This window comes from Camellia sinensis, chromosome 6, assembly GCF_055761805.1.
Source record: "Camellia sinensis isolate YWXY chromosome 6, ASM5576180v1, whole genome shotgun sequence".
NCBI lineage: Eukaryota > Viridiplantae > Streptophyta > Magnoliopsida > Ericales > Theaceae > Camellia > Camellia sinensis.
This window is the reverse complement of record NC_138966.1, coordinates 188,288,679-188,301,074: the sequence shown is the minus strand read 5'-3', so window position 1 is coordinate 188,301,074 and position 12,396 is coordinate 188,288,679. Positions and strand designations below refer to the sequence as shown.

The following is a 12,396-nucleotide window of genomic DNA, read 5'->3' as shown; positions in this document are numbered from 1 at the left end:
CTGTTTTTGCGACGGTGTGGTGCCGTCGCAAAAAGTATTAAAAATATGAAATTTTCTATTTTTTGCGACAGTGTACTGCCGTCGCAAAAAGTATTAAAAAATAATAAAATTTCTATTTTAAATAATAAAATTTCTATTTTTTGCGACAGTTTAGTGCCGTCACAAAAAGTAAAACCTGTAAGAAAATCAATAAAAATAATAAAATTTTCTGTTTTTTGCGACGGTGTAGTGCCGTCACAAAAAAGAAAAAAACATCCTCCGATAAAATTATTAAAAATATTAAAATTTTTCCATAATAATTACATAATAATATAAAAATTCTTGTATAAAAATAACAATTTCTTCATAATAAAATATTCTTCCATTCATAATTACACATCAACAAAATTATCCCACTACATAATGTTCCATAATACATATATAATGTTTAAATACATGATTTTGTTCATAATTCAAAATAACATAAACTAAAATTAAATGTTTTTCTCATCATTCTTTGTAGATAACAAAAACAAAAGTTAGCCACATTCTCCACAAGCATGCATTCCGCAAGAAGCACACTCCTACATGGGAAATATCTGAAAAATAAAAATAAAAATAATTAATGACAATATAATTATGTGTTAATGTTAATTACAAAAAAACATAAAAATTTAACTACTATAGCATCAAATATAACATTTTTTTTGTTAGTCATCAAATCCCACATGGATAATTAAACATCTCAATCAAATACAAAAATAAAAATTTAACTACTATAGCATCAAATACAAAAAAAAAATTATAAATTTTAATACTGTAACAAAAACTAATCACCCTGTTTGATTCTTAAATTCTGACTTCAATTTTTTAAAAATTTTAAAACTTTTATTTGGTTATCTAAAAAATCATAAAAAAAAAATCAAAATTCAATTTTTTGGATGAAGTTGGGAAATAAATAAATATTCTCTATTTGACATAAAGTGATTAGATGGACAGAATAAATACTAACGATTCTATTTGTCTTAACAGACTGTCAATTGTTTTGTTTATTGCATCTTCATCAAACCAAACTTCTTTCCATTCGATTGTTATGATAAGATTCTGTACTACTTTTGATGTGAGATTTTTTTTTTGGATTAAACTTCATTATTTACATTGCCCAAAATCCAATATAAAAGAAATTTTGAATTTCACTTGCAAAATTTTAAAAAGTAAAATTAAACAATAGTCACCTCTCAAAAAATACTTGTTTTTTATTTTCCAAGCTAAACAAAGTTGAATGGAAAAATGAATTTAATGTGCAATGAGATGGATGGAAGGATTACGTTTCAACAAAAATCAAGTAGTTTAATTCTGGAACTGAAAGCTTCATTGAGGACGAGAAACAAAGTGACGATCTCCCAACTCTCAGCATAAGATGTGTTTAATTTGGTGAACCAGTAAAGCTAGAAACAAAACTACAAAAAAATAAAAGTAAAATTTTGGAGCATGCAAAGCGAACGCATACCATTTGAGCTACATCCTCACTTGCCAACCATAAGTTTCATATGTTATCTTTCTTTGGTAATCTGAAAGTTTCCAAAACATCTCAGCACCGAGTAATAATCTCGTTTTCCAAAAATACCATAGTGAAAACATGTCCAATTAACAACAATGGTTCTATATCCTCAAATAAATGAATAATTTGATTGAATACACAACTATATATTATTTTATAAAAGAATTAATTTCTTTAAAAATGTTGATCAATTAACATACCATTCAAAGACAGTCATTAAATTTGTGCAGACATAAAATTTACAATAATACAAATTTTATTGATCATGAATTCCAAATTTATGCATATCTCAAATCAACAATACTAGAAATCCAAAATTTACCTAAAAAATTAATAACTCAAATTTATTTTATATATAAACCTTACACTTCATCAATTCATTTATACCACACAAACACATGATTAATCAAACATTATAAAATTTGAAATAAAAAATGCAAACATGATTATTATGAAAGCAATAAAAATAATAATAATAATGCAACATTTTATATGTCTGTAGAACGCGAGCTCGGGTTGAATCAAAATTTAATTCCATGTACTTGTAATTAATTTTATGGGACGAAATTTTCATTATTCAAATTTTTCTATCATTTTGTCTCAATATACTACCAACTGCGAAGCAAACTCATTAATTTGGACTGAAGAGTCTAGTCCTCATGGTTGTGGACTCACCTAATCCCTAATTTGATTGTCATATCACTTCCACACACCCCAAAAAAAAAGAGACACACACATAGAGGTAAGCGAGCATCTTATTTTTTTCTCCTTCAATCTCTCTCTCCATGTATAAATAAATAAATCTCCAGATTCATCAGCCATGTTAGAGAGTGACATGCATTACAAAACATTACTTCTACCAAGAAGTAACAGTATAAAATTTGGGTGCATGATTAAAAATGTTGAAAATCAAGCCACGTGAGTGTATGCTTTCGGTGATTATTTAATTCATATGCTTTATTTAATTCATATGCTTTCGGTGAGTGTATGCTGATATAGATATAATATATATTAATGTATAGTTAAATATGTAGTGGCCTCGTGGCCTGCTTGTTTGTGTTGGCCTCGTGGCCTCGTGGCCTCCATCTGATCATATTGCATAAACCTCCTATATAATGGAGTAGCATTGTAAGGCTTAAGATATTGAAATAAAAAAAAGGTCTATGTTTAGTCTTTCAATCACTCTCTCTCTCTCTCAATATTAATATTTCTCATGGTATCAGAGCAGGTGTAATCCTGTCTCGTCATTTTCGCCTCTTCAGTCAATATTCGAATTTTTTCTCTTCTACTCAAATATATCCTTCTATTGCATGACTAAATACGGTCCAGCTTTCGGAATGACTATCAACTCATCCTCCTCTTCTTCTGATATTATCATCTCATCATCTTCATCCTCTCATCAAATGGAAACCTCTCATCTTCCGATCACTGCCCATAAACTGAATGGGCAAAATTATTTGCAATGGTCTCAATCCATGTTAATGTTTATACGGGGAAAGGAGAAAGATGACTACATCACCGGAGCCTCGGCGCTACCAGAAACCACAGCATCAACCTACAAAAGGTGGATAGCTGAAAATAATATGGTCATGTCGTGGCTCGTCAACTCTATGACCACTGACATTGGCGAAAATTTTCTGTCATTTGATACTGCCAAAGAGATCTGGGACATGGCAAAAGAAACGTTTTCAGACAAGGAAAACACATCTGAAATCATCCAGCTTGAAAGCTCCCTCCACAATTTACGTCAAGACAATCTTACGGTAACTGAATATTTCAATACCCTTACTCGTCTATGGCGTCAACTTGATACGTTTGAGGTTCATAACTGGCAGTGTGTTACTGATGGTCTGTTATATAAAAAGATTGTCGAAGGGAAGCGTGTGTTTAAATTCTTGTTAGGATTGAACACAAATCTTGATGAAATCAGAGGAAGAATTATGGGAGTAAAACCGCTCCCTAACCTTAGAGAGGCATTCTCTGAAGTCCGTCGCGAAGAAAGTCGGAAAAAACTCATGATGGGATCTCATCAACAACTGAATATGGCAGAAAGCTCGGCTCTTAAGACTCAATTCGCTCCTATCGACAACCGTCAGAAAAATAAAGGAGGTAGGCCTTGGTGTGATCATTGCAGAAAGCCGGGTCACTCGAGAGAAACTTGCTGGAAGATTCATGGAAAGCCAGTAGATTGGAAACCACGTCAGCCTCTTGAGAAAGAAGGACGAGGTAATCATGTAGGTACAAATGAACCATCACCACAACCTGAAGCAAGCCCTTTCACCAAGGAGCAAATGGAGATGCTCCAGAAACTACTACAGTCACAATCTGGTTCGTCTTCCAACCACATCATAGGATCCGGAACCTTGGCTCACAAAGGTAATTCTTTGAACGCCTTTACTGTTAGTAAGAAACGTAAAAAACCTTGGATTGTGGACTCAGGAGCATCTGATCATATGACGGGAGATGCAACGATTTTTGATACATATAACTCATGTCAAAATAATTTAACGGTCCGAATAGCAGATGGTTCACTATCAAAGGTTGCCGGTACAGGTTCAGTTGTGCTGTCTAGGAATCTTATTCTCAACTCTGTTCTCCTTGTTCCTGACTTGGACTGTAATTTATTGTCAATTAGTAAACTCACTAAGGAAAAGAGGTGTGTTACTAATTTTTTCTCCACTCATTGTGAATTTCAGGATTTGGATTCGGGGAAGATGATTGGCAATGCTGAGGAATGCTCTGGACTCTACATCCTTAAGGAACGCCACTATCCACAAGAACAACCTCAAACGGCAATTTGTGGTAGTTCTTTTTCGGTTTCGTGTCAAAATAACGATAGAGCAATTATGTTGTGGCACTATCGCTTAGGTCATCCTAATGTTATGTATCTCAAGCATTTATTTCCTTCATTATTTAATAAAAATCCAAAACCTTTTGATTGTGAAATCTGTCAATTTTCTAAGCATGTACGGTCCCATTTTCCCATTCAATCCTATAAAGCGTCTCGTCCATTCTCACTAATTCATAGTGATATCTGGGGTCCATCCAGAATAAAAAATGTAACTGGTACTAGGTGGTTTGTCACATTCATAGATGATCACACTAGATTAACCTGGGTCTTCCTCATGAAAGACAAATCTGAAACGAGCCAAATCTTCAAAAATTTTCAAATTATGATTCAGACACAATTCCAGTCAAAAATCCAAATTCTAAAGTCTGATAACGCTCGGGACTATTTCAACTCAATTCTAGGAGATTTTTTAGCAGACAAAGGGATAGTACACTTAAGTTCATGTGTTGACACCCCACAACAAAACGGCATCGCTGAACGGAAAAATCGGCATTTGTTAGATGTTGCTAGATCACTCATGTTTTCCACAAATGTTCCACAATTCTTCTGGGGGGAAGCTGTTCTTACAGCTGCCTATCTTATCAATAGGATGCCATCTAAGGTACTACAATTCCAAACTCCTTGTCAACTTCTCCTAAAATCCTTTCCCACTACTCGCCTCATCTCCACCATCCCACCCAAAATTTTCGGGTGTTCTGTCTTTGTTCATGTCCATCAACAGTATCGAGGTAAACTTGATCCCCGGTCGCTCAAGTGTGTCTTCATTGGGTATTCGTCACATCAGAAAGGGTATAAGTGTTACTCTCCGGTCACTAGGAAATTCTACACTTCCATGGATGTCACATTTTTTGAAACCCAGTCTTACTACCCTAAAATTGATATTCAGGGGGAGACTCCAACCCAGGAATATCAATTTTGGACCCCTGAGTCATTTAGTGAGCCATCCATCACCACAAAAAATCCCACACCTCCTGAGTCATTGAATCCATCTGTACCTGCCGAAAATTCCGAGTTCATTGTTGCCTTGCGGGATAATGAACACATCCAAGAGGAAATGGAGGAAGGAGCACTTTCTCAACAATCCCATGAGGCTGAACCGGGTTCTAATCCAAGCAACGTTCCAGGTAACAATCTTCTTACCACAGATAGTACTGTTGATTCTGAGTTCGAAAACAGTATTCTTAATATGCCCATAGCTTGGAGAAAAGGAGTTAGATCATGTACTCAGCATCCCATTGGGAACTTTATTTCTTATGATAATCTATCACCTTCGTTCCGTGCCTTCACTTCTAGCATCACGGAGATACACATTCCTCGGAATATTCAGGAAGCCTTCAAGTCTCCTCAGTGGAAGGCAGCAGTCATTGAGGAAGTTCGGGCTCTGGAAACGAATGGTACTTGGGAAATTACTGATCTTCCAAGAGGTAAGAAACCCGTTGGATGTAAATGGATTTTCACAGTAAAACACAAGGCAGATGGTAATGTGGAACGTTATAAAGCTCGGTTGGTTGCCAAAGGATTCTCCCAATCCTATGGCATTGACTATCAAGAAACCTTTGCTCCGGTTGCCAAGCTCAACACTGTTCGTGTACTTTTATCCTTGGCAGCTAATCTCGATTGGTCACTTCACCAACTTGATGTAAAAAATGCCTTCCTCAATGGTGACTTAGCGGAAGAAGTTTACATGGACATTCCGGCTGGACTTGAGACGACATCAAATTTCAACAAAGTTTGCAGACTCCGAAAATCCTTGTATGGTCTCAAACAATCTCCCAGGGCCTGGTTTGAACGGTTCACTAAGGCAGTAAAAGGGTACGGTTTTGTTCAATGTCAATCCGATCATACATTATTTGTGAAGCACTCCCTAGGAGGGAAATTGGCAATTATCATTGTTTATGTGGATGACATAATTCTAACAGGTGATCATGAAGAGGAAATTGGCTTACTTAAAACATTCCTAACAAAGGAATTTGAGATTAAAGATCTTGGAAATCTTAAGTACTTTCTTGGAATGGAAATTGCTAGGTCAAAGAAAGGTATAGTCGTCTCACAACGTAAATACGTTCTAGACTTACTGAATGAAACAGGGATGCTAGGATGCAAGCCGGCAGAAACTCCTATGGACACAACTATCAAATTGGAAGAAAGTGACGGTAGTGCACCAAGTGATAAAGGGAGATATCAACGTCTTGTGGGAAAACTCATTTATCTTTCTCATACAAGGCCAGACATCGGCTTCTCTGTTAGTGTGGTCAGTCAATTCATGAACAATCCTACCGACAAACACATGACTGCTGTGACCAGAATATTGAGGTACCTAAAAAAGACACCGGGAAAGGGTCTCTTCTTCCAAAGAACAACAAATAGAAAAATTGAGATTTTTTCAGACGCAGATTGGGCAGGTTCAGTAACTGATCGGAGATCAACCTCTGGCTATTGTTCATTTGTTTGGGGGAACGCGGTTACATGGCGAAGCAAGAAACAGTCAGTGGTCGCCCGTAGTAGTGCTGAGGCAGAATTTCGTGCTATGGCCCTAGGTATCTGTGAGGGAATCTGGTTGAACAGACTGTTAGAAGAATTACGAGTTCCATCTGAGCATCCCATGGTTTTATACTGCGACAACCAAGCCGCCATCAGTATCGCTAAGAATCCTGTTCATCATGATCGCACTAAGCACGTGGAGATAGATCGACACTTTATCAAGGAAAAGATTGAAGAGGGAGTTTTTCAAGTCAGCTACACTCCAACAAACTGTCAAAAAGCTGACATTCTCACCAAAGCTCTTGCTCGAGTTAACTTCGAAGATCTGACGGACAAATTGGGCATGATTAACATCTACAACGTTGCTTGAGGGGGAGTGTTGAAAATCAAGCCACGTGAGTGTATGCTTTCGGTGATTATTTAATTCATATGCTTTATTTAATTCATATGCTTTCGGTGAGTGTATGCTGATATAGATATAATATATATTAATGTATAGTTAAATATGTAGTGGCCTCGTGGCCTGCTTGTTTGTGTTGGCCTCGTGGCCTCGTGGCCTCCATCTGATCATATTGCATAAACCTCCTATATAATGGAGTAGCATTGTAAGGCTTAAGATATTGAAATAAAAAAAAGGTCTATGTTTAGTCTTTCAATCACTCTCTCTCTCTCTCAATATTAATATTTCTCAAAAAATAAAGAAATCTGTGAGATTTAAGGACTTCTTCATCATCTTTGTCACGTATTGGGAAAAATGCCAAAGCATGATTGCATATATAAGCTAATGCATTATGCAGTCAAACTTACCTCCCTCTGTAGAGCCTCATCAAGTTCTTGCTTATCATCAGGAGTGATATCTTTGGCGTATAATTGGGTTAAACAATTACGAATCCTGACCGAAAAAAATAAGGGATTGATCAAAGCAAATAAAAAACAATTCATAGCATCAAAGATTATAACACGTTGACAACACAAATGAAAGATTGCAAACTATTTAATGACAAACCTTCCGTGCTTTTGAAGCAAAGATCTACGGACAGATTGAGTAGGGTGAGCAGTGAAGACCAGATTGACAGTTTGATTTTTCAGAGCATCAAAAACTTCTTCAGGAGATTTCTTCAATTCCCCCACAAGTCTCTTGAGAGTTTCTTCAATGTCTGATTCAGTCATTGCCGAGTTCTCATCAGCAAAATCCCCTTTTTTCAACTTGATTCGTCGACAGCAAGCAATCTAAACCTCCTCAGCGAGGTTAGCCAAGTTAAGCGTGTGAGAGAATGACTTGGCAATGACAATAGAGTCGTCGTCGATCGAGAGAAAGGGGGGTAAGAAGAGATTAGGAATTTTTGGTTTTGGGCGGGGGGTTTGAGATTGGGGATTTTTTGTTTGGGTTGGGGGAGGTGGTACAGAACGGGAATGGAAAAAAAAGAAGGAAAGGGGGGTACAGAATGGGAATGGAAAAAAAAAAGGGGGGGACAAAGCGGGAATGAAAAAAAAAAAGAAAAATTCGGTCACAAATGAAATTTAAACAACAAACTTAAATAACGTAGTTTAACCCTTTTTTTATTTTTATTTTTTTTGCGACGTGGGTTGCTGTTGCCAAAAAAAATTATTTTTTGTTAAAATAATTTTTTTTTTTGTAGTTAATGAATTTTTTTTTAAAAAAATCATTTTCTTTTTTAGTTATTAAGATTGAAAAATTATTTGTTTTATTTTTATTTTAATGAAAAAAATATATTATTATTTTTTATTTGGTAGAAGTAGAGGTAATATTTTGTGGTAGAGGAAAGGAAGCGACAGTAATGGTGAAGGTGGTGGATAAGAGATGATGGCGGTGGTGGTGGTGGTGGTGATGACGACGAAAGAGATAAGTGGTGAAGTTGTGGTAGTGGTAGAGTAGATGGAGTGACAGGGGTGAAGGAGAGATAATGATAGTAGTAGTAGTGGCAATAGTGGTAGTGGTGGTAGTAGAGTGGTGGCGATGGTAGTAGTAATGGTAGTCGTAGAGGTGAAGTGGCAACCGTGGTAGTAGTGGTAGTAGTGAAATGGCGTTTGCAGTAGTGGTGAAGGTGGTAGAGGAAATGGGTGGTGAGAGAGAGAGAGATGAGTGCGAGACAGATAGATGAGAGAGAGAGAGAGAGAAACAAAGACAGAGTGGTGAGCGAGAGAGAGACAAAGTGGTCGTTAAAAGTGTATTTTCTTGTAGTGGATCGATAAATCGAGAGAGAGCTCAGTAAATAGAGAAGACGAAAAGGAGAGAGTGAGCAATGCGAACATAGTGGGAGAGAGAGAGAGAAATAGAAGAGAGAGAGAGAGAGAAAGAGAGAGAGAAAAAAAAGATAAAGAGATAGTGATGAAAGACAAAAAAAGAGACAGAAAGAGAAGAGAGATGAACGAGAGAGACAGAGAGAAGAGAGATGAGTGAGAGAGAGGTGAGAAAGATAGAGAGAAGAGAGATGTGTGAGAGAGATAAAGAGAAGAGAGATGAGCGAAAGAGACAAAGAGAGAAAAGAGACGAGAGAAGAGATATATAAATGAGAGACACAGAGAGAGACAAATAGACAGACAGAGAAAAAAGAGTGATGAATGAGAGAGAGAAAGAAAAGAGAGAGAGGAAGATGAAAAAAATGGGTAAAAAGATATAGACAAAGCGAGAGAAAAAAAAAGAAGAGAGACAGAGAGAGAAGATAGATGAAAGAGATAGAGAGAAGAGAGATAGATGAGAGACACAGAGAAAAAGAGATAGCCAGACAGACAGACAGAGAAAAGTGTTGAGTGAGAAAGAGAAAGAGAAGAGAGATAGAGACACAGAGAGAAAGAGAGAGACGGGCAAACATAAAAGCGTAATGAGTGTGTGAGAGAGAGAGAGAGAAGAGAGACAGAGACACATAGAGAAAGGGAGAGACAGACAGACAGAGAAGAGTGATGAGTAAGAGAGAGAAAGAGAAGAGAGACAGAGACACAGAGAGAAAGAGAGAGACGGACAAACAGAGAAGAGTGATGAATGAGAGAGAGAGAGAGAAGAGAGACAGACACATAGAGAAAGAGAGAGACAGGCAGACAGAGAAGAGTAATGAGTAAGAGAGAGAAAGAGAAAAGAGACAAAGCCAGAGAGATATGAAGATGAAAAAATGGGTGAAAAGAGAAATATTCAAAAGAGTAAGACGACGTCGTTTTTTTTTTAAAATTTTTTTTGTGATAGAAAAATACCGTTGCATTTATTTAAACCATTTTGTGACTATATATATATGAAGTCGTCTCAAAGCCACAATATATATATATATATATTTTTTTTTATTTTATTTTTTTGCAACGGTACCTATTAATGTCGCAACTTTTTTTTTTTTTTTTTGCGACTGCAGCTTGTACCATCGCAAAAACTTTATTTTTTTGCGACAGCAATCTCTACCATCGCAAATACTCTAATTTTTTTTTGCGACAGCATTTTATGCCATCTCAAATACTCTATTTTTTGCGACGGCAAGTTGTGCCGTCTCAAAAAGTCACAGTTTTTGCGACGGCAAGTTGTGCCGTCTCAAAATGTCATATTTTTTGCGACAACTTGGTAGGAGGGTGCTAATTGTTCTGTAATTATATAAATAATAAAATTATAGATTTATGGTGCCAATAAAGTGATGTGTGATATTGTTAGGTTTTGTATCGAAGAATTTGAATTTCTTATAGTTTGTATTGCATTAGTCTTGTGTAACAATGATTATGGGGTTGCCCCTTCTCTATCTTAAATGATGTCCCCTTCACGGAATTTCTACTGGCAACATGTCAAGAAAACAATTTGGTACCCATTATCAAATTTTATTTTTGTTTTTACCGAAAGGATTAATTGTTTTCAGATGTTTCCAATTTTGTGCAAAAATAATTTTTAAAAATTCAGAAAGAAATTTTGAAAGTGTTTCTTCCAAAAAAAAAGAAAAAAAACCCTTTTGATCCAACATTACATTTAATCATTTGTAGGAATCGCGCATTAGTGGTTTGATTAAAATATTTATGAAAAGATTGGGTTGCAAATATAAAAAAATGACGAAGAAATAAAAGAATACTACTAAATGGACATACAGTCATGTAATCTTTTTGATCCATATGATAATTTTTGATTTTCTAGCTGGGCAAATGGAAAAGTAAAGTAAGAATAAAGCTGGGTTTACCTACTTGGTTACAGTGTTGAACAATAAAATTTCTTCTAGAAGTTAAAATAATAAATCTAATAATAAAACGTTTTTCTAAAGTGGTTCTGGTCACTTCTCTTCTGCTTTATTTAAGTGCAATATTATCAGGATAGGTTGCATATGTATCACATCATATATTTATAATTAAAGTGTAACACGATTTGAACCTTAGAATAATGGAATTGCAATGCGCAATATATAACAAAAGTCTACCCAAAATGATGATTTGCAATCTTGATTTAAAAAGAAAAAATGATGATATCATATGTTTGTAATTGTACTTGTAAATTTTGTAACAGTTTTGGAAATGAGAATTGAATTACAAAATTCTTTGATAATTATTCTGAATTTTAACAGTTATCAATTTTAGAAATATTTTGAATAAATAAAAGTGCAATATAATGGTTATGAATTATGTGATTTATATAACAGAATATATATCTTGTTGTGAGTGTATGGTGATGAATTGGAGATATAATTGCCATAACAAATCCATGTTTAGCCTTTTTGTTTGAATTGATTGTCACAACTTTTCATTTCTTCCTTATTGCGAGACATCATGATACTTTCACTTTTGCGTTTTTATCTAAATTAATAACATGGATACGAAGCAAATACTCAATGTATATGTAGAAATGTGAATATAATAACTATTAAATAAGAATAATATTAGGGATTATGAAAAAAATATTATAAAATACTTTATAAAGATTTTTCATTCCTTAATTAGTGTGTGATGTTTTCTTGTATGTATAATTTCACGGTAGAGAATCTTTCATAATTATTTTCATAATATTTTTTTATGATACGTAACATTACTTATTAATTAATCAGTGATAGTAGACATTTCATACCATATAGCTGGATACATATGTGTAGGTCTTTTATCCAACGATTCACACCTATTTGACATAACTCTGTATATATATATAACCACCAGGGATGGTGGTCTAGTGATATTTCTAGTCTTTTTTCCGCATGTGGTTTGGATTTGACATTTGAGGGCGCACAAATTTTTAGAAAATATATTGTATTCCTGTCGACTTCTTTTTTTTATTGATGAAAAAAAAATGTATATATAATATTGGGAATTTAATTAAAAGGTGAGTCACATGAAAAAGGAGATGATCCATATTTTTTGTTAGCATAGTTCATTGATTTAAAATAATGTCCAGTTATTCTAGTTTTTATGTGTATAAAAAATATGCATATAACAAATAAATTATTTACTTATTTGAAAAAAGAAAAAGTGAGAGACAACTAGAAATCTACGAAACTAACAACGATTTATGTTAATTGTTTTTTTTAAAAAAAAAATCTGGACTAGAATCAGAATTCTCTGC

At 34.8% G+C, this 12,396-nt stretch overlaps 1 protein-coding gene across 2 annotated transcripts; it reads right to left on the bottom strand.

Annotated features, from left to right (window-relative positions):
• Positions 1 to 338: 338 nt before the first annotated feature.
• On the bottom strand, positions 339 to 8,325 carry LOC114287042 (phosphoenolpyruvate carboxylase 2-like). 2 transcript variants are annotated; one of them, XM_082875664.1, is made up of 4 exons: positions 7,879 to 8,325; positions 7,680 to 7,764; positions 1,490 to 1,550; positions 339 to 578 (listed from the first exon to the last, which is right to left on the bottom strand). In XM_082875664.1, the coding sequence occupies exons 1-3, from the start codon at positions 8,040 to 8,042 to the stop codon at positions 1,533 to 1,535; spliced, it is 267 nt and encodes an 88-aa protein (XP_082731790.1). In that variant the 5' UTR covers positions 8,043 to 8,325; the 3' UTR covers positions 339 to 578; positions 1,490 to 1,532. The 2 variants fall into 2 exon arrangements, with proteins under 2 accessions (XP_082731790.1, XP_082731791.1); XM_082875665.1 differs by lacking the exon at positions 1,490 to 1,550.
• Positions 8,326 to 12,396: the final 4,071 nt, after the last annotated feature.

What these genes read in the sequence shown, in the direction of transcription:
- LOC114287042 (XM_082875664.1), bottom strand. Translation starts at nt 8,042, where the DNA reads ATGACTGAATCAGACATTGAAGAAACTCTCAAGAGACTTGTGGGGGAA. An exon ending in TTGCTTCAAAAGCACGGAAG is followed by an intron (nt 7,765 to 7,878) that starts GTTTGTCATTAA and finishes TTTTTCGGTCAG; the next exon opens with GATTCGTAATTGTTTAACCC.